The sequence below is a fragment of the Crinia signifera genome, chromosome 3, assembly GCF_055691185.1.
Source record: "Crinia signifera chromosome 3, ASM5569118v1, whole genome shotgun sequence".
Taxonomy (NCBI): Eukaryota; Metazoa; Chordata; class Amphibia; order Anura; family Myobatrachidae; genus Crinia; species Crinia signifera.
Window position 1 is genome coordinate 42,957,256 of NC_139219.1, and position 26,699 is coordinate 42,983,954.

General features: G+C 43.5%; 1 protein-coding gene across 1 annotated transcript in view; it reads right to left on the reverse strand.

The window, feature by feature from the left end:
• The window catches only part of THADA (THADA armadillo repeat containing), a 544,422-nt gene that overhangs the window by 63,451 nt on the left and 454,272 nt on the right, over positions 1 to 26,699 (reverse strand). Inside the window, exon 36 of the mRNA XM_083175704.1 lies at positions 16,373 to 16,504. Coding sequence (XP_083031830.1) covers positions 16,373 to 16,504 — 132 coding nt within the window. The remainder of the gene's footprint in view (positions 1 to 16,372; positions 16,505 to 26,699) is intronic.

Here is a 26,699-nt window from a genome sequence, read left to right on the forward strand (position 1 = left end):
TTTTAGAATTACATTAGGTATTAGTAGAAACATGGTGGAAGAGTTGACAACATTATTACTCCGATGTGCTGGGGTCGTGGATTTAGATTGAACGCCTGGTCTACCAAAGTACTCTTGATGGCATTCGAGGGGCAATCTGTCTCTAAATCCTGTTACATGCATTAAAAAAAAACATACCCAAAATTCATCCATATCGTTCAAAAGACACTGCAAAAACTCTAATCCATGCTTTCATCATCTCCCGCATTGATCATTGCAATGGCCTCCTTACCGGTCTTCCTAAGAAAAGAGACTCGCCACTGCAATCCAGACATTAAACGTCTGCAGATCCGCTCTGTCAGTCCCTCCATTGGCTGCCTGTATTTTATCGTATTCAATATAAAATACTTCTACTGACTACACCAACATATATTTATTCGCTTATCTTAAAATATAGTCCCACCCGACCTCTCCGCTCAAGATCTGTGTCTCTCAATCACACTCATTACTAGATCCCAGTCACAATTGCAGGACTTTTGTCAGACAGCACCCACCCTATGGAATTCCCTGTCATGTACATTAAGACTCTCCTCTAGCCTCTAAACTTTCAAGCGTTCCCTGAAGACCTCTACAGGCAATCATATACCAGAACCTCCATTAGCAGTCATATCTAATTGCATGCCATAAGGACTGTCTTGTAATCTGGTGGGACTGCCATGCTATGGAATCCTACCCTTATGTATCCCTCCTGTTATCCCTAAAGACTGAAAACTTGTGATCAGGGCCCTCCTACCTCTACAGTATGTCGGTTTGTTACTGCCCAGTTTGTTTTATCATTGTTGTTTCCTATTGTAAAGCGCAACGGAATTTGCTGCGCTTCATAAGAAACTGTAAATATATAAATATACTAGAGACAGGTGGAGATGTCTGATGGCATATAACGTTTATGTGGAGTCTAATGGAATATAAGAGGTATGTGGAGGAGTCTAATGGCATATTAGAGGTATGTGGAGGAGTCTAATGGCATATAAGAGGTATGTGGAGGAGTCTAATGGCATACTTGAGACAGGTGCAGATGTCTGATGGCATAAAAGGGAAATGGTGGCATAAAAGGTGCATCTGGAAAGATTTAATTGCACTTAAAAATCATATAGGGGAGTCTGATGGCATAACATGGGAATGTGGAGGTTCTAGCAGATACACACCTGACCCCACTGCCTTGCTGTATGGCTGGAGTATAGTATAAACTCTCAATATACTTATGAGGGGTCTTCTCAGCTCCGTTAAGCTTAACATGGGTGACTGATGCTACTGTCCAAACTGCTGAATACATGAATGATCAACATTATTCAACAGAGCATATTATAGGCATCACTGATCCCTTGGCAATACATACCAACAGTACACCAGCATAATATAACACGGCAGATCCACGGTCTACTACTCATTATACATCTGTGCACTAATAATTCCAATACTGAGTTTGGTTTGGACTTAATGCCCCTTGGACAGACTCTTATGTGTAGGAAGATTTATTGTAGCAGAGTCAATAAAAATCACTTGTCCCAGGCTTTGATTAACCAAATGATAAGCAGAAGAATATGTACTCGTCATGATGTTTTGAGGTTTTGACTAATACATTCCTGATGCAACCTTGCCTGAGATGCAGAGGGGGCACAACACAAAGCCGGATGATGTGGATTCCTGTGGGTGCAGTCTCCATGACTCCTGACCTGCTGTGAGCCACAGTATGGGATAGGAAATAGTTCTACTGGGATTACAATGGGCTGATTAATAAAAAAGGAGGCTGATGATAATGGATGAGGGAATAATAGAGCGGGCTGATGCGTTCAGTTCTGGAGGCCATATCTCCAGAAGGATATAAAAACATTAGAGACTGTAAAAGAAGAGCAACTAAAATGGTGCATGGCCTACATCACAAAACGTACCAGGAAAGACTAAAAGATCTTAATATGTATACTTTAGAGCAGAGAAGGGAAAGGGGGGACATGATAGAAACTTTCAAATATATCAAGGGCTTTAACAAGGTACAGGTGGGAGACATTCTTCACAGGAAGAGGAGCAACAGAACACGAGGACAAGCACTGAAACTAGAGGGAGGAAGATTCAGGGGATATGTGAGGAAGAATTTTTTCACAGAAAGAGTAGTAGATAAGTGGAATAGCCTCCCAACAGAGGTGGTAGACGCAAATACAGTAGTACAATTTAAACATGCTTGGGATAAGCATATTGAAATCCTTACAAAACAATAAGGATCAAATATGGTTTGAGGTAACATGTTTAAAAAAAGGGGCAGACTAGATGGGCCAAGTGGTTCTTATCTGCCGTCAAATTCTATGTTTCTATGTTACAGTGGGAGGGAATAATGAAGAGATTGATATATCACAGGGATTGATAATGACATGGGGCGGCTTATTTTTGCAGTGGGTAGGATGATGATGGGGTTAAGAATAACAATGTGGGGGGGGGGTGAAATGGGGTGAGGAATAAAAAGGCTGCAGGGAAATCATAAAGTAAAAAAACACTTCTGATGGGCGATGATTAATGGGTTGGGGCTAATGTAGGGGGTCAGGATGAATAGGGATGGGGTGAGGGATTACAGTGATTGGGGATGATGTAAGGGGGTGAGGATGAATAGGAGTTGGGAAAGATGAATAATAGAGGTTGCGGTGAGGGATTACAGTGATTGGAGATGATATAAGTGGGTGAAGAATAGCTGAGATTAGAGGTGAAGGATTACAGTGATTGGGGATGATGAAATGGGGCAAGGAACAACAGGGGATGGTGGGAGTAGGGGAGGCTACGGTGGGCTGCAGTGCAGATCAAAATTCAAATAGGGGAGCCACACCAACTGCCATTCAAATCTGACTCACTGGCAGTTGGTGTGGCTCCCCTAGTTGAATTTTGGACTGTGCTGCAGAACCACCTCTAGAGTCGCAACTGGTTGGGAGTGATGAATAATAGGGGTTGGGGGTGATGTAGAATGGTTGTGTTAGTTTTCCCCATAGGGTTCCACAAAATCTGAAACACTGATGTGTCAGTATTTGCAGCATACCAGGTTGGCATAAACTCAGCAACACTGACATGTCAGTGTTTGCAGCACACCAGGTTGGCACAAACTCAGCAACACTGATGTGTCAGTATTTGAAGCACATCAGGTTGGCATTAAATCAGCAACACTGACATGTCAGTGTTTGCAGCACACCAGGTTGACATAAACTCAGCAACACTAGGAGTCCAAATAGACAGCAAACTAGGATGTAGTGCCCATTGTAATGTAGCTACAAAAAAGGCCAACAAAATTCTGGCATGTATTAAGAGGGGAATGGAAACTAGGGACTCAAGGGTAATTATGCCACTGTATAAAGCATTGGTGAGACCTCACCTGGAGTACGGAGTACAGTTCTGGGCCCCACACTATAAAAAGGACATCATAGAATTAGAAAAAGTCCAAAGGCGAGCAACAAAGCTTATTAGGGGAATGGAGAATTTAAGCTACGGGGAGAGATTAAGCAATTTGGGACTATTTACATTAGAAAAGAGACGTTTAAGGGGGGACATGCTCAACATGTACAAGTATATCAAGGGCCAATATAAGGAACTGTCACGTAACCTCTTTTCTACTAGAAAGGAATCTAGGACGCGAGGGCATGAGTATAGATTAGAAGAAAAAAGATTTCATTCAGCTAGTAGAAAGAATTTCTTTACGGTCAGAACAGTCAAACTCTGGAACTCTCTTCCCAGAGAGGTGGTAACGGCTGGCTCATTAAATGCGTTCAAGGCAAAGTTGGACAAACATTTACTGGAGAAAAACATCCATGGGTACAAATAAGAAATATAATTTGTCTGTAAAATACCAGAACCTACCAAATCAGCAATGGATATCTATACCAGGTTGAACTAGATGGACGCAAGTCTTTTTTCAGCCTTACCTACTATGTAACTATGATACTGTATGTCAGTATTTGCAGCACACCAGGTTGGCACAAACTCAGCAACACTGATGTGTCAGTATTTGCAGCACATCAGGTTGGCATAAACGCAGCAACACTGATGTGTCAGTATTTGCAGCACACCAGGATAGGTAAACAACCATGATAACAGTTTATGGCAGGGGCGTAACTAGATATTCGTAGGCCCCATAGCAAAAGTTTGTAAGGGCCCCCTATTTAGCAACTGATGGCAATAAATGTATGTAAAATATATTACTTAGATAATAAACATGGGCCCCCTTCAGCTCTGGGCCCCATAGCAGTTGCACCCCTTGCACCTATGGTAGTTACGCCTTTGGTTTATGGGACTTTTTGGAGTGATTTCCTTCTCTTTCAATTTGTAAAGTATAAAAAGATTCATTCATCCTATTAGACCATGCTGCTTTTTCATTTTAACTAAATGTCGTTGCCTCATAATTTGGCTCATCCTTGTTAACATTAAACTATTTTTAAGTGACTTATTACGAGTACTATATCAGTTCACCATCTACTAAATTAGAATTGGGGATGGGGGGGGGGATAAGTAGGAGAGTCAATTAGCCAGTGGAGCCACTGACAGTCACACTGTATAATATTACTGCAAGTGTAACAAGGAACGAGGAAACAGCCATAAAAAGCGGTTACTCTGCAAAGGAAAACAGCACAAGTTTTTAAGATCAGATTGCACTGAACTCCCATGAGCACGGCAGGCGAACACAGTTCTGTTTGGAACTCACCTCCCACTTAGTATATTTTGGTTTGATGGGACCCCAGACTGTATTTCATTCACAGCACATGGTATAAATTATCGCCACAACAATGTGGCGCACTGTATCACATGACCAGGGGGACAGATGGTTCCCCCTTCTCTAGATACTACCCATGCTCTTCATTACCAAAAAGAATATTGTAACTCCGATCTAAACATTGCAAAAGAGCAGTATTAGTATGAATCGGTCTAGACTTTGCACAGACATGGATCAGTAATTCAATTATATTTCAAAGGGAAGGATCTAGATTTACAGAAAGCGAATACAATACCTTCCTGTGTCCTCACCTCCCAATAACAGCAATAAAACAAATCTCCAGAGGTTTACACCTCAATGCATGGTAGAGCAACAACAAAGTACAACCCGTCAATAAACCACACAGTGGTTACAAAGCCAAAGGTCAGACGAAAAAAAAAAAAAATCTAAAACACTCAACAGTTTTCTTTCAGAGAAAAACAAAACAATTAATCAGATATTTAATCGGAGCAATGTTATTTGCAGAAGGAGTGTCAACTGGCAATGTCTCAACACAAAATCTCCGCGTTTTCCTGGCATCATGCCATGATTGTATGGGACTGTTACAATGGCCTATGTGATGCTGAAGTTAATAATTGTGCGAGTGCCAACAGATTACATTGAGGCGGTGTTCAGCACCCGTTTGCAGCAGATGTGGCTAATTACAATTACACATGGCTTTGATCTACAGATATATCTACAGATGGATCGGGCATGCATGTTCTCCATACACACTGCCCGATCCGTCAGGACTAACATCACAAACGGGCATGCGCGGCTGTATGGGCGGTTGGCGATTTATCCATACACACAGCACTGTGCCCCGATATATCTTTAGATAAATCGAGTAGATATATTGGGTATAGGCTGTGTTGCACAAAAGACACAATATATCTGTGAACAACACCGTTCATAGGTGTATCGATGGTACACACTTGCCGATGGTGCATCGATATACATCGGCCAGTGTGTACTCACCCTGAGGATTGAGAGAATAGGCAGATGAAAAACAAGTCTATTGGCTCATCAGACTGGAGAACACATTTGTGTTGTGAGAAGGATGCTTCTGGAAATCCATTATTTAAACCCATCCTCTCTGCATATGATACATCTGCCCCACCTGCAGTGCACATGGTTTTGTCCACTAAAGAAGAAGTTTGCTTTTGCAAACCAACCTGAATCACCCCCAAAATGTATTGGAGAGTGTTGCATATTACAATCATTTTGGGAGTGTGTATATGCCTTCAGTTGCAATTTTGTATGGAAAGAAACAGAAATCAGATCTGATCGCAGTACAAATTTGTTCTCAAAATGGGCAAAACCACGTGCACTGTAGGGGGGGCATATGTAACGTGCAGAGAGAGTTAGATTTGGGTGGGGTGTTTTGAAACTGAAATCAAAACTGCAGTGTAAAAATAATGCAGCCAGTATTTATCCTGCACAGAAACAAAATAACGCACACAAATCTAACTCTCTCTATACATGTTACATCTGCCCCACCTGCAGTGCACATGGTTTTGCCAATTTTGATAACAAATTTGTACTGTGATCAGATCTGAATAAGGGCCCTAGTGACAGTGCGGCTACTGCCATGACCAGTCTGTGTCTCTCACTTGGGGAGTCAATGGGGGTATTCAATCCGGGGTCCCGACAGTCGGAATCCCGGGCCGTTTTCATCTGATCCGACAGTAACTTGACAGTCAGAATTAAATTTTCCAACTGTCGGGTGTTGGAAGTCCGTGGATCGGCTGTAAATGATGCAGATTGTCTAAAAACGGCTGTGAATTTGACAATCCATGGCCGTTTCCGACAAAATGGATCTGACTTTAAAAAAGGTCAGATCGGACAGCCTCCACTGCTGTTGGTAACGGGAAATATCAGCACAGATTGAATACTGACCAGTGTTCCTTGTTCTTGAAGCAGTCGCCTACCCAATTGCTGGGGACTTTGTGATTGCTCTGAGGGGCTTCTATATTCTTTTCTGGATGGCAGCTTCACTTGTGACGGTTGGCATCTCCGTAGCCTGGGAAATCACAGCTATGTGGGCATGCGCAATCAAATATGAATTAGGCCTTTTATACAAAATGGAAAACCAACTGCAAAGCATGAAAAGGTCACAATGCACTGTGACCCTGGTGAGGAGAACATGCTACACATACTGTACGTTCCAGTGCTGGCAAACATCTTGGGCAACCACTGTGCAGATGGGATGCAGTTGAAACCCCGTCGGTCGAAATCCAGACGGCAGAATCCCGCCTGCCGAAATAAATTAGTGTGCCGAGCGTAGCGAGGCACCAGGCCAGCTGCGTGGCAAGCACAGCGAGCCCACAAGGGGGGGGGGGGCGATCCACGTCAACACACAGCCATCCCCAACCACGGTCCTCAAGGCACACCAACAGTGCAGGTTTTAGTGATATCCAGGCTTCAGCACAGATGGTTTAATCAGAATCCCTCAGATACTAATTAAGTCACCTGTGCTCAAGCCTGGATATCTACAAAACCTGCACTGTTGGTGTGCCTTGAGGACCGTGGTTGGGAATGCCTGCTTTAACGATGTGGCCCATTTCCCATTGACTATGGTTAAAAAGTATGTTTAATGCCCACCCCATTGTTAACGCCACCCCACTATTGATGCCAACCCGAAGCGTGGCGAGCGCAGCGAGCCCGTGAGGGGCGGCGGTACGCGTCCTCCAACCTTTTCATACCTCTACTATCCACGTCGGCGTGGAGTTGATTCTATAAAGTGTGGTGAGCGCAGCGAGCCCGAAGCGTGGCGAGCGGACGCGTATACCTATGAAGTTATGCGCGTCCGCTCGCCACACTTTATAAAATAAACTCCACGCCGACGTGGATAGTAGGGGTATGAAAAGGTCGTAGGACGCGTACCGCCGCCCCTCGCGGGCTCGCTGAGCTCGCCACGCTTCGGGTTGGCGTCAATAGTGGGGTGGCGTTAACAATGGGGGGGGGGGGGCAATTCAAACTTGAGGGGGGGTTTGGTATTAAAATGGGGGGTTTGGGGCCTTTTTACATTGAAATCAATGTAAAATCGGGTCTCAGGGACCATTTCACATTGATTCCAATGTAAAAATCGTGTCGATCGCATGGCATGCGATTTGGTTGGCATGCGATGCGATCAACGCGATTTTTCCGACCCGATAGATACAATTAAAATCGGTGGCGCGGTGCTAGGATTTGGTTGGCATGCGATGCGATCAGCGCGATTTTTCCGACCCGATAGATACAATTAAAATCGGTGGCGCGGTGCTAGGAAACAAGTACCGAAAGAAGAATTCTATCCCTCTCCTTTTCATAACAGACATACCAAGGGGAAAGAGGGCCCTGCTCACAGAGTTATAATCTACAGGGAAAATAAGCATTGTACACAAAGATAAGGGGTACATATTGCATATTGGTCCAGTCAGATTATAGAGGTTCTTGGTAGCCTGTATGCACAGACGGTGTAATGGTTAGCATTACTGCCTCACAGCACCGAGGTCATGGGTTCCATTCCCACCGTGGCCCTAACTGTGCACAGTTTGTATATTCTCTCTGTGCAAGCATGGGTCTCCTCCCAAAGTCCAAAAAATATACTAGCAGGCTAATTGGCTCCCAACAAAATGAATACTAGAATGAATGTGTGCACGTGTACATGTGGTAGGGAATAGTTAGTTTGCTGCATAGCGAGCCTTGTAACGCTGCCCACTGGGCCTGTAAATGCCAACACCCCCCCCCCCCCCCGCACTGTGAATGGATGTTTTGCATAAACATCCATTCCCAGGCTAGCGTGTGGGCCCGAAATCATTCTATGGTCGCCAACCATTGAATGATTTCTCTAATGCTCGTAAATCTAAGTCAGTCTCTGCTGCCTTAGATCTGCGGCATCCTGCTCCGAGAACTGGGCGGGCAGCTGACGTCCGGTTACAGCACCCTCCTCTAGAAGGCAGGTACCCAACCTGCGTTCGCATGGGGACGCCCAGTGTTCTCTTGGGCGCACCCAGCATTTTTGTGGTGTGGGTATGCCCAGGAAACCCTGCAAGCCTCCTCCACGCCCCACACTTTGTGAGCTCCACAGAGACTATGCAGGTCTCCGAAGGCACTTACAGTACATAGAAGCCCTGCACATGCGAATATGCTCAGAGCGTCAACATCGAACCCCCCACTGGGGCAGGGAATGATGTGAATGTTAAAATACTCTCTGTAAAGTGCTGCAGATTATGTGTGGCTATATAAATAACTGGTAATAAATAATAAGTAAATTATCCAGTCATAGGCGCCGATTCCGTGGGTGCTCCGAGGCCCGGGCACCCATGGAAAATAAGCACCCACGGGCCAAGGACGGAGCTCACCCGCTGCTTGCCGCCAACCTGTGCCGCTGAGTCTGAAAACACATTGGTGGAACTGCTTGGCAGTCAGTGGCGGGTCCCTGCGGGAGATGGTTAGTCAGCGGCGGGGTCCCTGTGGCGGATGGGAACTAGTAGTGTTATTGCCAATACCGCTAATAGTTCCCATCCACCGCAGGGACCATGCCGCTGACTGCCCATCCACTGCAGGGAACCCGCTGCCTCTCCAGTGCTGCACGGACCCCACTGCGGCGCTGCCTGGATCCCTGCCTACCTCCATCCTGGACAGAGGTAGGCGGGGCTGTGGGGACCATTGCAGGGCCCCCACAGCCCCCTCACCCCTTTCCCTAATGGACACGCCCCCTTGAGCACCCACCAGCAAAAACATAAATCGGCGCCCCTGGATCCAGTCACACAAGAGCGGTGGCCTGTGGTTATCTAGTTAGTTGTGAAAGTGAAGAAAGAAAATAGAAAATATGTTATATGTTAAGGGGAAGTAATTGGGTAAAATCTCTTATGCGGTTCATGTTCGGGAAGTTGAAGTATAACATACATGCCGCAATTGTGATGCGCACATCCTTGCGCTTTCCTATAACAATGGGGGCATTTGAGCAAAACAACGATAAGTATCTGGACTTTATTCGCTACTTTATTAGTTTTATTACTTAAACTGTATTAGTAGCTTACTAAATTAATGAATACTGTCGGAATCCCAGCGGTCGAAATACCGACGCTGGAATCCCGACCGCCGCAATGCTGACAAGGGAGGACCATGGACCCCCCCTTGCGGGCTCGCTGTGCTTGCCACGCAGTGGGCCCCGTGCCTAGCTACGCTCGGCACATTATTTTATTCTCCCTCTATGGGTGTCGTGGACACCCACAGAGAGACAAAGTGCCGGCATTGCGGCGGTCGGGATTCCGGCGGCGGTATTTCAACCGCCGGGATTCCGACCGCCGGCATATTGACCGCATCCCCTGTCTACAAACCTGGCTGCTGCCACTTACTGATGGCTGCATCTAACACATTGAGAACCGTAATCAAAACAATCTACATCCCCTTCTCCTGTTGGGTGCCTAGGACATAGTGATGTCTCCCAGAGCTGGGAAGGTGCTACACAAAGAACAGTTCCTCTGCCTGGTTTTGTTTAGATTGGAAATAACAATCACCAAGGCCTGGATGTAACAGTCTGCAGAAGGCCCACAAGCTTCTTTTGAACTCCAGGCATATGCAGATTTCCATATGAAAGACTGAAAATCTTTGGGTAAACAACTGGAACTAGAAAGGGGAGGGAGGCCCTCACTCTTCAAGGTTAGATCCTACAGCCGGATATTAAAGGATGAAAAAGCTGTTCGGGGAGGGTTGTGTGAAGTTTTTCCTGCCATAGAAATGTCACTTTTATTTCTAACACGTTATTAACTTGGAACATAACTTTTTCAAAAGTAAAAGGAAACCTCTATCCAATGAAATAGCTTGGGTCTTATACCCTGAAAAATAGCTGCGAAATGCTTGAGTAAAATCAATTCAGCAAAGCCAAATATGCGTCTACTTTGACTGAAGACCTTAATTAAGGCAGCTCATTAATTAAACAGTATGACTCGAATCTGTCAATGTAGCATTATCTATTGATTTACAAAAAAAATGAGAACTCCACCCATGTTCTTGTCTGGGTTTTTATTTAGAATATTTTAAAAAAAGGCCCCTCCCTAGTTAAGTACAGTGGCAGTTCCAGAGGAGGGGATGCAGCGCAGTTCAAAATTCAAATAGGCTATTTCAAACTGACTTACTGGAAGTGGGTGTGGCTCAAGTAATTGAATTTTGGACTGAGCTGCAGCCCCACCCCTAGAGCCGTTAGTTGTATACAGCTGCATTATGGGACTGTTTGTGTGCTGTACCACAGGCACTTTCGTCGGGAGCATGCATCTGAAGGAAGTTGCTTCACAGAAATGCGTTATTCTTATCTTTTTTTTTTTATAGTTTTTTATATAGCGCAGCAAATGTGTCCCACATTGATTGCAGTGATTGGTAGGGGGAGGAGATTCCCACTCCAACGACCAAGATGCTTCATTGATACCTGCTTCTCCTGGATAACCCCCTACCCTATATACCCTAAGTGTACTTCACATCTATGAATACTTATGTGTCTATTTTCACAAAACATCAATGGGCAAGGTGATTAAAATACATTTTATTTCAAATATTTAAATATTTTTATGGTTTAATGGTACTTATATGTTAGTTGGACGCCCACTAACCTATTTGCTTACTTTTACGCGTCCCCTCGCGGGGCTCGCTACACTCAACATGCTTCGGGCTCGCTGCGCTCGCCACACTATATAAAATCAACTCCATGCCGACATCGATAGTGGGGGTATGAGCGTACTAACTATAGTGGGCGCCCAACTAACATGTAAGTACCGGTTTAATTTATATTATTTCCCTTAACATCTGGAACTTAAGATCTCCAAGTCTGAGGTTTCGGTGTCATCCAGTTACCCGGTCATGGCCTACTGCCGTAGGTTAATAGATAGACCCTTAGTATGATGGCTACAAAACCCGTAATATAAGAAGTAGGAAGCTCTCAATAACACATTATGAAGACAGATGAAGGAGTTTGTCTATACATCAGACACAGACTGAACATTTGGGAGGAAACACGGACAGGGACTCAAGTCCAAAACAGGGAAAGCTGGAAGATTTATCGTAGCTTGGAAGTTCTATTATGGTCAAACCTAAGACTGTAAAAATAAGTGAAACTAAAAAGAAAAACAAAAGCTAAGGCAGTAAAGTGATACTCCTCCTGCCAAAGCAATCTGTAGCAGTTTTAATGCGCAGTGTTATGGATTCATTTGGGTTCAGTAACCTGAACTTGCATGTGAGGGCTTTGAAGGAGAAAAACAGCTAATCAAATACATGCTATCCATCTTGCTATTATTTGGCTACGCCAACTTGGCACTTGCCAGTTCAGAACAATGTAGAAGAAATTAGAGGCGTCTGTAAAACTTTGTAGCAAACTTACAAAGCAATCATTTCCAAGGGAAACTTTGCATAACTGTGCACCTCCGTCACGCACACAAACTAAAGACCTGTAGAACAGTGTTTCTCAAACTCAAGCCCCATGAAACCCTAGCACAGTGTATGTTTTCACTTATACATCTAATGTGTCAGTCAAGCAACACACTTACACAGGGGCGGGCTGGGCCGGGGGGCAGGGTGCCATGTGCCCTCCTGGGCCGCTTTAAAAGTTACTTCAGCAGGCCGCCTGGTGGCCCAGCATATTGTCCACCTCCTTTTCCTATTGACCGTGCCGGCTGCGGCTCCAGTAACATGGCCATGGCTCTAGTAACATGGCCGCCAGCCTCTGGCACTGAGGACATGTCCAGGCCCCTAACTAAAGGATGTTCCTCTTCTAGTGGCTGTTACTCACTGGGAGTCATGACGAGCGGGTGACGGCATGACGCCGCCCACCCATGCGTCTGACATGGGGTGAGGAGCTTGCGGATGGAGGTTGAGGTGGCCGCAGCTGAAGCACAGACCCGGGGACCGACAAAAGGAGACATTATCTTAATGACAAATTATGCAGGGGTGCAGCATGTGGTGTCCTCCTGTTATTATACAGGGGGAGCAGCCTGTGGTGTGGTTTTATTATGCAGGGGGGGCAGCCTGTGGTTGCGGACAGGGGGGGCAACCTGTGGTGTCCTCCTATTATTATGCAGGGGGAGCAGCCTGTGGTGTCCTCCTATTATTATGCAGGGGGAGCAGCCTGTGGTGTCCTCCTATTATTATGCAGGGGGAGCAGCCTGTGGTGTCCTGGTTTTATTATGCAGGGGGAGCAGCCTGTGGAGTACTGGTTTTATTATGCAGGGGGAGCAGCCTGTGGCGTCCTGGTATTATTATTCAGGGGGAGCAGCCTGTGTTGTCCTGTTATTATTCTGCAGGTGGAGCAGCCTGCGGTGTCCTGTTCTTTTTATACATGGGGAGCAACCTGTGGTGTCCTGGTACCATTATGCAGGGGCGCAGCCTGTGGTGTCCTGTTCTTTCTATACAGGGGGAGCAGCCTGTGGTGTCCTGGTAATATTATGCAGGGGGAATAGACTGTGGTATTAAACAAAAAAACTAAATTTAATGATGCGCTGTTACTTATGGGCCAGTGCTCTGGACTTGCCCCCCAGGCTAAAAGTTGCCAGCAAGCCCCTGCACTTACATGTGCTCCAGCTAGATGGCCTGGAAAACATGCACTCGTAGGGTGCCATGAGGAACGGTTTGAGAAACACTGCCATTTAAAGGCTAAAATTAACCCATATAAAGTTCACCTAGATATACTGTCCTGCACAATTCAAATCAAAGGAGCTGATTCAAAGTTGCCTGTATGCATAGCTAGACAAATCTATGTGACCATAACACTCCTATCCATGCTTAGCCATTATCAATGTGCAAGATTTTGGGAAAGTGGTCAAACAATTGTGCAAACAAAACACCAGTGCTGCCTGTGTACACTCGAGGCCTTCACCAGAAAGCCTCAAACATACATGCAATATCAAACGAGTAGTGATACAATGGCGCGTAGGTGTTAAACAAACAGGGGTACTTGTGTAGTTTCACGGCGCCAGCATGGCGCCGTGCGTCTGAGTCCCCTTGCGGGGCTCGCTTCACTCGCCCACGCTGCGGGCTCGGTGGCTCGCTATGCTCGCCACGCTATTTAAAATCAACTCCATGCCAACATGGATAGTGGAGGTATGAACTATCCATGTTGGCATGGAGTTAAGTTACTTTTTTGGACATATTTCGTGGCGAGCGTACACCCGGAAGTAGCACGGCGCCATGCTGGCGCCGTGAAACTACACAAGTACCAAAACAGGAATAATACAACCTTAAGTTTTACAACAAGGAACGCCTGCCCTTGGCAGAGTATACCTAAATGCAGTAGAAGCTTCTATAGTTTTCCTTTACGCTTTTATTTGAGAGGTTTCTTTGTATAAATATTTTGTATCATTCCACAAGAGGCATATAATCTATACTATTGAGACTGATATCAGCTCTGAAATTATTGGAGCTTGCAAAATTGTACATCTTGTATGGTTTATAAGTGAGATATTAATTTGGTCGGTTTCCCAAAAAGCATGCTACGGTGTGACTGGAACAACTGGTAGTCCGCCAAATGTTAGTTTGAGGTTTTCCATCCACAATTGCTCTATGTTTGGACATTGCCACCATGGATGGAAGAGGGTTCCAGCTTATTCACAATCACCTCCGCTCACTGGGAACATTGGACCTAGTTATAAACGAGGGAGGTGCCAGCTAAAGATGATTTTATAAATATTCTTTTATTGGTAGAACAAACGAATATGTTCTTTGCTGAATTGCATGTCTCAAGTCCAGTCTTCTCAACTATTCAGCTAGCTAATTTTCCCGTTACCTCTGCCATGTCTGGTTGGTTTATGACTATTTAATGAATTTTGGATGTGTAGCTACTTTGCTAAAATGAGTACAGTTTTATTTATGGACAATCACGACTATGAGTGAAAACATCTGGAAAAACGAAATTTTTTTGTCTTTCCAGTGCCTATATACAGAAAAACCCGCCATATTGTAAGAAGAGTCAATATACATGAGAATGTGGTCAGATCATATGAAGTAGGACACCTATGTTTGGTGAACACACTTACGAGAAGGCAAATAGTCCACTTTAGTCCTAGGACTTTTTAGATGCTGGGACTAACATGATGACCAACATGTATGTAAGCACAGTAATTAATACAGCTGTTTAACAAGTTTTGGCCATGAAAACAATATTTTTGTTGAAAACATAATAGAGAACAATATGCAATGGGTGCTTCACTCTCTGCAATCTCTCTGGTCTATAATTAACTGAAAGGAATAACAATAGACCACAATTCCAAACAATGACCCTATCAAAATCCTTACGTTCCTCAACATGCATATCAGAAAACATGTTTGGTAAATGGCCACTTTGCGATGGCGTGGCAGAGAGGAACAGGATCTAGTGCAGCCCGTAAAGGACAAACATCTGAGAGGGTTATAGTTTATACTAGAATTATTCTGAGAGATTATGAGGCCGCTCATGTCCTTCCAATTGTGGCCAAATTGTGGTTGCCCACTTGTGAAACAACGCATTCCTTCTGTTAAGGTCAGTCATACATTAATAGCCTATACAACACATTGCTTTACATCAGTACAAATGCCAACACTGTTAAATTTGAAATGCCAACAACCAAAACGGCATATACTGTAGTCCAGGGCTGGCCAAACCGGTCCTCGAAATCTACCACATTTTCAAACATGCTGCATTCACTCCTACAATAGATCCACAGGTTGCCTGAAAAACATGAACTGTTGGTAGATCTTAAGGACAGGTTTGGCCACCCCTGCTGTAGTCTACAGTATATCACAATACTTACCAAGAAAGTCTGAAAGATCTCAATATGTATAGCAGAGAAGGAAAAAATGGGGGACGTGATAGAAACTTTCAAATATATCAAGTGCATGAAACTGGAGGATGATTCAGGAAAAATTTGAGGTAAAACTATTTGGAAAAATAGAAAATGCTGGTGCACTCTCTAAATAATAAACAATGTTAATCAGAATAATTACAATAAACTATGCAATATAGTAAATTTAAATTATTATTATAAAATATTATAGTTATAGAGGCCCACTTTAGGGGTGTGGCCAGTCTCCATATATATATATATATATATATATATATATATATATATATATATATATATATATATATATATATATATATAAAGTTTCATGTGCACAGTTGTGAACCTGATCCATATTAAGGGGGCCCACCGGAACTTTCCCCTTTAACCCTGTGGGCCAGTCCGACATTGCAGAAAACTGACAAATTGTATAAATCCGCTGAAAAAATGACATCACAGAAAGGGTAGTGTCTCCCATCAGAGGAGGTAGAGGCTAAAGGTGGAATTCAGTTGTGGGCTAATTGATGTTGCTGTGGCATTTAAATGCCGCTAATGACAGCCTGATTCACCTCTTCACCTGGCTTGCCTAAAATTGCTCGCTACCCTATAGCCCTATACCGTAAGTGTGGTGGGTGTCAAAATTGAATTCCCCCCAATGCAGTAGAACACATTAACCATGCAGGGTATAGGTATAAGAATATCTTTACAATAGGGTTGAAAATGCCAATAGCATAAAGAAAAATAGATGGTACAAGAGGTTCTTATCTGCCTTCAAATGCTATGTTTCTGTCATCTTGATTAGAACATAATTAGCTGGAACCCAACCTACCTGCTCCGGAGAGGTTATGTTTCTGAGTGTGATACACGTGAATGATATCTGCCGCCACATCCCTGACATCTGTATCTTCACTTTGTAGCAGCTGTAATATGCACATCCATAGGCGTAATGTATCGGATACACCTGTAGGGATACAAAACAATATCCTCTTTACAGATAGCAGGAGCAATAACCTCAGTTTGACATTGCCCTGGAAACTAAACAGATCACGAAGCCCAAACTAAAAAGGAAGACATTTTATGGGCAAACCATTGTTCAAAAGCAGCCCTTCAACTCGCTCAGAACCAGTGGCGCATCACTAGTAATCAGTGAATTTAACGGCTGAATTCCCAGCTCACAAAATGGCTGCCAGAACAAAATGCAACTTGAGTTAGCGGATTGCTGTGCTGCTTTCTTCTAAATATTCGATGAGTCCACAAAATGTCTGCTTCCACTGGCTAGTTATACAGGATATTTAAATAGATATTAGCTCTCTTTATTTGTATGTATTTTGTGTCTCTGTGAAGTATCTTGGTCAACAGAGCTACTTATGAGCAGGGAAGGCTTTGTGTATTTACTGAGGGATTTAACCCTTTTAGCTGGCAGGCGGTTTGCAACGTTGCTCGGGGATGGTAGCCCTGGGGACCTAAAGGAAGGGGAATGCTTTGATGTGTGTGTTACCCAGGGGACAAGGAGCTCAAAGTGCAGCAATGTACAAAATGCAGTTTAAAATAAACTCTGTTTGTTGAGCTTTTTCATCTGAAGTGTAGTTTTTCTAACCTTCATCCGCTGATGCTACCCAGGCATTTCCAGCATAGAATTACTGTTGGACAAAAAAGCAAAATCCCTACTTATCCCGCAAGGCACTTTCAGAAACTACCCAACAACATCCTTTGTACAAATAAACCTGCATTTTATTTTAATCCAGATGAAAAGCAGGAGTTTAGATGCTTAACAGTCATAATGTAGAGGACTAAATTAGGATTTGTAACCTTTTTTAAGTAAGGCTCATTTTGACTTTAGGTTTTATAAAAAATGCGACAGTTGCTTGCAAAAGTATTCAACCCCTAGAAAGTCAACAGATAAGTCAGACATAAGTTATGCAAAAGTGTCTGGTCAGTAATGATAACAGGGTCAAGCATAAACTCTCTCAACTTAAACTGGCCACACTCCTAAAGATTTATTGTCCAATCTGTGTATATGGAACAAAAGTCATCTCTGAATCACCATTTTTGTCAATTTTCCAGCATTTCGACGTAAATGGTCAACTCTTATTTGCTCCCATAAATTACCAGATTTTTGTTCCAACCAGACAGATTAGACAATAAATCTGTAGGTGTATGGCCAGCTTTACCTGACTGATTCCCTCATTGGTCGGTTGCATCTGGCAGTGTATGCGCTGCCACGGCTGACATTTTTCCTGTTACACCCCAGGTAAGGATCCCAGATATCCAGAGTACAGTCACATTATCTGCTAGTAGGCTGTTGGATAAGATGTCTGTTAGTTATAGTACCACACAGGATATGCGCAACAGTCACATTATCTGCTAGTAGGCTGTTGGATAAGATGTCAGTTAGTTATATAGTACCGCACAGGACATGCGCAACCTTTAGCTGATTGCTCCAGACAATATTTTTTTATTTAAATAAAGATACTGCTTGCATAAGTATGTAACCCTTATCCTGTGGAAGCACCAAGTTTACACAGATGAAAATATTGCTTTAACAATTCACTTTTAATTAGCCTCTACCTGTGAATCCTTAAAAACAGAACAGTTTTTACAGATTAAAGCTCAAATAATTTATACTGTGAATCTAGAGTTTGCCGGAAAACATCAGAGTAACCCAAATAAGATGAGCTTTTGTGGTCAGACGAGACAAATATTCAGCTTTGGGTCCCATATTAAAAATCTATCGTGATTGCATGTAATTGTCTGTCAGTGAACAAGTTCAGTGAAACCTATGTCTTTTCTGGAGTAAATGTATTTTTTTCCCCCAGGTGACCACAATATATAGGGCGGAAAAAAAATAATAATTGAAAAACATCGGGAAAATAACAAAAAAACTTCAGATTATCGCACCCGATGTTTCTTTGGGTTTAAGTGGATATTCCTGTGTGTGTGGCACAAGATTTATACTGCCCACATCCTCCACAAACACCATCCCAACATTGATGTATGGGTGTGGCAAAACAATGTAGGTACTGGGCATCTTGTTAAAATTGAAGGACTGGTAGATGCTGGAAAATCCCGGGAGATACTGCCAGTCAGCTATAAATCTAAAGCTTGTGATAAAGTTCACCCTTCAGCAGTACAATGATCCCAAACACAAGGCCAAGGCAACACTGGCACGGATAAACAAAAAAGGTGAATGTTCTATAACAGCCAAGCCAAAGTCCAGACGTCAATTCAGAATCTTTGGCACTACTGTAGCTGAAAATTGCAGTCAATATGCAGAATAAAACAAGTCTGAACCACATGGAGTCGATCTGGTAAAACTTACCGGAACGTAAAACGGTTATCGAAGCTAAAATTACAACCGAGTACTAGACTGCGAAGGATGAATACTTCTGCAAGCAGCAATTTTAAGTCTTTTTTTTTTATAATGAAATATATATTTACGTCAGGTCAGTGCCAGATTAAGCCTTCGGGGGGCCCGGGGTACTTTAGCCAGGGGGGCCCCCTTGCACTTGTCATTACTGGCCGCACACTGCATTGGAGAATATTACACTGTCAAAACACAGTGTAAAGGCAGTATAAACTTGGTCAATGGGTAACTGCATATATATATATATATATATATATATATATATATATATATATACAATCCAATAATCCCAAGGTATGGGATAATAAACGGCACTCAGAGATTCACAACTTTTGAAAACACTTGTATTAGGAAATCACAAGTAGGGCATCACAGGTGACGTTTCGGGGTATCAACCCCTTCTTCAGACCCTCCTACAGCCTGAAGAAGGGGTTGATACCCCGAAACGTCACCTGTGATGCCCTACTTGTGATTTCCTAATACAAGTGTTTTCAAAAGTTGTGAATCTCTGAGTGCCGTTTATTATCCCATACCTTGGGATTATTGGATTGTTTATTACCATCATTCTGGCACCAGAGTATGCTGTCTTCATTAACCCTGGAGTGCCGGCAGATTTGTATTCATATATATATATATATATATATATATATATATATATATATATATATATATATATATATTACACACACACACACATACACATAAATACATACCATATGAAAAGCCTGTGTTTGTCCCTCTGCACCTTACTCTGTGGGAGACCTCACAGTCCTAGTGCTGCCTTTGATTAAAAATTCCTCCCATGACTAACCTGCTGCTGCTGTTCTCCATGGGCATGTAATGAGCTCCACCAATTAGAGCTCAGCACAAACCTCTCAGCCTCTGCCCTCTGGTTTAAAGTGTCATGGGACTTAGTCAACTCCCAGTAATGCACTGCACACTTGTGCAATCAGTGTGCCTTGGCTCCTGATGCTCAACACCATTAATCATTGTCACATTGGCAGATAGGTGAAGCTGCAGCACTACCCCACTCCCATGCACAAAACCTTTAGCTAAAAAAAAATATATTTTTTTTTTTTTTGGAAAAATACATTCCAACCACAGGGGGCCCCTAGCTAGTGGGGGGCCCAGGGGCACTGACCCCTTGTGCCTCCATTATAATCCGGCCCTGCGTCAAGTGCCAACTGGTTAAAGATCTAATAGTGAGCGAGATGCACTAAGCTTCAAAAGTGATAAAATGGAGAGTGATAAACAACCAACCATTCAGCCTGACATTTGTCAAACACAGTCTGTGACATGGCAGGTAGGAGCTGATTGGCTGGCTGTTGATCAATCTCCATTTTATCACTTTGAAGCTTAGTGCATCTGGCCCTATGTCTGGAAAAATCTGTGCAAGTGTCATTAATAAAACAGAAAAATCTGTTTACTTACTTTTTAGGTTGAGCAATTTTGCATGCCGCATAAAACAAGTTATTCTGTTCATTTATGTTTATATTCATACAGTACTGGTATTACTGTGCAGCCATTTTAGTTGCTCATTCAAGACAAAGTAACATGCACCTGTCACATATATATATATATATATACATACACATATATATATATATATACACATACATACACACACACGCATAGTGGAACCAAACATTTTGTTAGCTAAACCAATATTCCCAATATTCATTATGAGACAGTAGTGTATTCAGGGCCAAATTAACAACAGGGCGGATGAAGCTGCAGCTCCAGACCTACACATACTTTAAAAATAGGCCCACCCTCATCATGACAACTTGATGATCACCAGACAGACACCAGCAGGCCACATGGTTGGCTATAAATCATAAGTATTACAAATTTATTTATATTTTCCACACAAAGTTATGTAATTGTTTCTCTCTCTCTCTCTCTATATATATATAGTGATCACTCCAGGATCATGGCAGGGCGCTGGGGGTGGGTATGGAATTCCGACAGTCATTTCTCCGACATTAAAACACAGACTGTCAGGAGCCCAATGGGGGCGAGTGCGCTCACCACCTATTATATACTCCCTCTATGGGGGCTGTGGTACATGGGAAAATAGCCAGCGTAAATCGGGATTCCAACTGTCGGCTACTGATAGGATTCCGATGTCGGAGAAAAGACCGTGGGAATCCCGGCTAGCGATGACTCATTCGGAACCCGCCGTGGAAAAGGAGGCACTTTAAAAGTGCACAGGCCCACCCACCGACATCTATTTAGGGGTGTATCTGGCACCTAAGTAGGTGCCGGGCTTCCCCCAAGTGCTCTGGAGAGCGGTGGCGAGGACGGATGGGCCTAGAGAGAACACTATACTGTATATATACAATAGATAGATAGATAAAGAAAGAAGGGGGAAGAGATTAAGGTTGATAGTGTATGGGTTCTACATACCTAATAGGCCCTTAATCTGGTGAGAATATTTGCAAGAAACCAGTGATGGAGCTTCCATGAGGCCTAATAGGTCACTGGTTTCTAGCCAACTGTTCCGCTGTACTGGCATACTGGCAGATATCAATATGAGCGCACCCACAGCGTGCCCCGGATAATGCTATACTCCTAGTGAATCCATATGTTGCATTTTTATCATGAGCCACAGAAATATATATATTATATATTTTAGACTCCTTACTGCTTAAAAAAATAGATGCCATATTTTTCTATTAAGTCATGTTCCTGGTTATTGCCCAGTGAGGATTATAACACCTTACTTGGCTATCATGCAACTGGTGGTGGGAATAAAAATGCAGTCGTAGGATTTCCTGGACAGTGAGTGAAATGAAGGGTAAGAATCTCAGTTAATGCTGACAGATGAATCAGGGCCTAAGTGCTGCTGGAGTTAATGCTTTGTGCATTACGATCATCCGTGCAAGGCTGTGATGCAGAAGACCAGCACACAAACCAGCTAGAACACAGTGTGATTAATTTTCCAGGCCTTTGCTCACTACCTCGGGTTACCCAGTTGAAGGCAGCTGAAATTTAACTTAAGTACACAAGACTGTAGTCGATGTAGATTACCTGCTGCATGCGGAGTGTGGCTTTTAAAGAAACGGCAAATAGAAACAGAAAGGGCACCTGGGAAATTGTGTCAATAAAGGCGACTTGTGCACTGAACCAAAAGCCCAGCTTTCACTAAGGCTCATCACTCTGGAAATCTACAGGACCTTCCTACACACTGAGAAGAGGCATGTAGTTCTAATTCATTAAATTGGTCACACTTTTATGGAAGGAGCTAAGTGTATTGGTTGTGCTTATTGTAGCTGCTCAATTTTTTATTGGATGCTGAAAGAATAATGTATATCGAGCGCTTGTATATTATAGATCAAGTGTTTGCAAACACTTGATCTATAATATACAAGCGCTCGATATACATTATTTTATCTCCATGTCCTACTTTCTTCATGAATTGCTCATTTGTCATGTGGCACCCTACTTTGGGTCTGACCGGCATCTTCATGAGTGCTGGCCACTCCCTCTACAAAAGGCGAGGGTGTGCCCAGCCCACTACCTGGTTTTACAGACACACCCCTTTTGAGTGGCCATGACCCCTTCTCTGGTGTACACAACAGCACACGTTTAAGTGAATACTAAAGTTTCCATAACACCACTTCAAAATTCTATCTTTGATATTATATATACATATATACACACACACACATATACACATCGAGAGAGAGAGTGCTGCTTTGTCTCTCAAGATCCAGATTGAGTTGATTTTATATAGTGTGGCGAGCGCAGCGAGCCCCGCGTGGGGACGCGTAATACCTGTGAAGTAATGTGCGTCCCCTCGCGGGGCTCGCCACACTTCGGGCTCGGTGGCTCGCTGCGCTCGCCACACTGTATAAAATCAACTACACGACGACGTGGATAGTGGGGGCATGAAAAGGTCGGAGGACGCGTACCGCCGCCGCTCACCACGCTTCGGGTTGGCGTTAATCGTGGGGTGGCGTTAACAATGGGGGGGCATTTGACCCATCAGGGTGGGTATACAATGAAAATTGGGGTCTGGGGGCATTTAACATTGGGGCCAATGTAAAAATTGCGTCGATCGCATCGCATGCGATTTGGTTGCATGCGATGCGATCAACGCGATTTCTCCGGACCGACCCGATGAATACATTTTTTATCGCTGGCGCCGTGCTAGGAAACAAGTACCTTGGAGATAATGGCCCTTATTCAGATCTGATCACAGAACAAATTTGTTCTCAAAATGGGCAAAACCATGTGCACTGCAGGTGGGGCAGATGTAAGGCCTGGTACACACCAGAACGATCCTGATTGTTAGTAGATCGTTAGCAGATTGTGTGATGGTCGCACGATCTGTTGGAGCACACAATCTGCTAACGATCTGCATCCAATCTGATCCCAATCCGATCTGAGTCTGTATCCAGTTGAATGGATCTTTTACAGATCCTACCTGCAGCAGGTAGGATCTGTAAAACAACCAAACGTCAGCGGGGACGCGCATCGGATTGGGATTGAATCAGAATTGGACCTAAACATGCCCAATCTACATACAATCTGCATCCAATCGGTCGGAATTGGATCCAGATTGATGGAATTGAGCCCTAATCGTTCTGGTGTGTACCCCCCCTAACTTGTATAGAGAGAGTTACATTTGGGTGGGGTGTGTTGAAACTGAAATCTAAATTGCAGTGTAAAAATAATGCAGCCAGTATTTACCCTGCACAGATAGTTCACACAAATCTAACACTCTCTATACATGTTACATCTGCCCCACCTGCAGTGCACATGGTTTTGCCCATTTTGAGAACAAATTTGTACTGCAATCAGATCTGAAGAAGGGCCAATATGGGAGGGTGGAGCATGATTTTTCCAGTGAGAAGCTTCAAAACATTTAGCAACATTTAGGATTTGGTTCACCAATTTATCCTCATACAGTATCTTTCTAAGGACTCAAAGGGGAGGCCCAAAATAAGGGGTCATGGGTTAGCAGTAGGGGGGCAATTTAATACAGCACTCAAAAGGCCTGCAATCAGACGCCAAAACAGAACTAGTTTTGGAATGGTCCAAAATAAGTGAATGAAGGTACCAGGACACCAACAAATCTAAGAGTTAGAGTTTTACATTCCATGGAGTCCAGTGGGGACCATGTACCAGAAGTACTGTAATACATTTTACCAATGCATACATGGAAGACCTAGCAATGTGTTCCAGAATTGTGGACTAGGTGTCCTTTTCTGTTGGGTGGGGGACCGGATCCAAATCTTCTTCCCACTGGAATTCACAGTAGGTGGGGGGCGGGGGGGGGGGGGGGGGGGGAATAGTATTATGCCATAGTGGGATTTTTGAAGAAGCATTTTTAACATAAGAAAAAGTTGAATGCATTGCATCATTAATTTAGCCCTTTAAGAGCAACAGTGTCCAAAAAAGAAACTGTACTTAGCTTCAAGTTTCTTCAATAACATTACCCGGTCTCCACCTTTATTGGGTTTAAGCAGCCAATCATTAATTCAGCATTTTAAGGTTGCAACTTGAAGTCCATGTATTTCAAAGGCTTGCTCCGTCACACCTGAAGACAATGCTTGCCTGATAAAGTTATTTATATAGCACCACAATATTGTCCAGAGGGGTGTGGAATAGGGTTCCGACAGTCGGGATCCCGACTGGCCGGACTCAGACAGCATGGCGAGTGCAACAAAGCGCCTTGTGGGCTCCCTGCGCTCGCCACGCTGCGGGCACAGTGGCTCGCTAGCTACGTTTGCCACCTATTCTATTCTCCCTCTATGGGGGTCGTGGACCCCCACGAGGTAGAATAGCCGGTGGCCGCCGGGAACCCATCTGTCAGTGTTTTAACAGTCGGGATCCCGACTGTCGGGACTCCGTCCGGCACCCGTGCAGAGATGTTTAGAGAATATTATTTAACATTCATATCAGTCCCTGCCTCATTGGCGCTTACTGCATAAGTTCCCTAATGATGCCACAAAACAAGAAACTTTTTCTTGGCGCTAATACTAAATAAATAAAGTAATAATATATAACCTAATAAAGGTGGAAACATTCTTAGTTAATGCACAAGGTGAGAATATATATAGCTGCTAGCCCCCAATGTTAAATTTGGGCAAAAATTCAACCCAAAACAAACACGGTAATACTGTATTTTTTTTACTACAGCGTGCTGAAATATATATTTCGTATTCGGCATATTAGTATATGACATTATATGCTCGAATTATATATTTTTGTTTCCATTTATTGCATTTTTATATAGAGATATTAAATCAATGCCTTTTGATATTACATGTATTTTGAGTTATTATTGCCATACCAGTGCTTTATATATATTTCCTTCTAGATGTTCACACTAATGTGAATGTTTTTATAAGGGCAGCTCTACACTTTCCTTTTCCTTTTACGAAGTTCTCTAACAGATGGGTACATTTTCGTTTAATCCTGGAAAGAAAGTACAGCACCAAGACGAAACCAAAGTAAAACTGGCAAAATATACTGTACAAACTCCACATAGATAGGGAATGGGACCTGTGTACAGTAGTAGTAGTCTGCAAGTTGCAGGTTGTCCAGGAATTCCATCAAGTCTGCTCATAGTTTTAAACGTGGCAATCATTTACAAGAACCACAGCCCCCCCCCCCCCCCCACCCCACCTCCACCCCCACAAAAAAACTGTTGGTTTTGCCTTGTAAATTAAAAATATGGGGAGACTCGATGGAATTCCCACACAGTCTGCACCTCGCGCTAGCCCCATGAATCTAAAGACCCATACACATTAAGCGATATTTCAAACAATATTGCTCATTTTGGCCCTTCTAAGCATTATCGTTTGTAGTATTGCTTAGTGTTCGCACTAAATATCATTAACAATGCACGCTTCCGTGGTTTGTTATTGACCCCCCAATTTTCTATATCATCAATGACTGCATGCTCAGCGGGGGGCCCGATGATGACAGTGTGTATGCACCACATAGTTTGCAAGCTGCTTAGCGGCATAGGCGTGCACAGCCTACAGTATTTTATTAGTGGGTGCACAATTGGAGGGGCATGCCTATCGCCGCCTACTGGGTGTGTCTTTCTCCGCCTACTGGGCGTGTCTATCTCTGCCAACTTCAATGTAATACTATGTATGCTTATATCTAACGGTCGCAATTTTAATTATGGGCTCATTCTATGATACTATTGGGTTCTAAATACCAGCCATAATACCCTGGTGTCATTCAATTTGGTTTACACATGAATGTAATGAACAAAACTTACAATGATAAATACCTAAAAACATTATATATATATATATATATATAGTACTCCGATAGAAGCGGCACTCTGAGTCTTGTAAACAGTGAAAAAACGTGAAGTTTATGGTCTACATGTTTCGGGGTACTTCCCCGTCTTCAGGACAAAAGCACAGTGAACAATCAGTGACATAAATACCCCACACAGAACTTACCCCTCCCGCTGTCTTCCCACGCTTCCAGAGCCGCCTCCCACCGTCGCTGTCCGTTCGCCGGATGTACGGAACCTGGAAGTTGCCGCGTTGCTCCCAGTGGTTGCCAAGGCGCCCAGAGGACTCTCACTCCCCCGGAACGCCCACGTTATTGACCACGTTCCAGAAAGCTTGAGGGGTGGCAACCGTGGCAAAGCTTTATTGCAATTAGAGGCCCGGTGGATTTTTAGATTGCAGACATTAAAACCTAGAGGGCTCAATGAATCCCTGGGTCTTATAAATTTTGTGAGATGATATAACCTTAGAATAGAGGGCTCATGCAAACATGCTATGACCATTGGGTCTGCCCTCCATGCCCA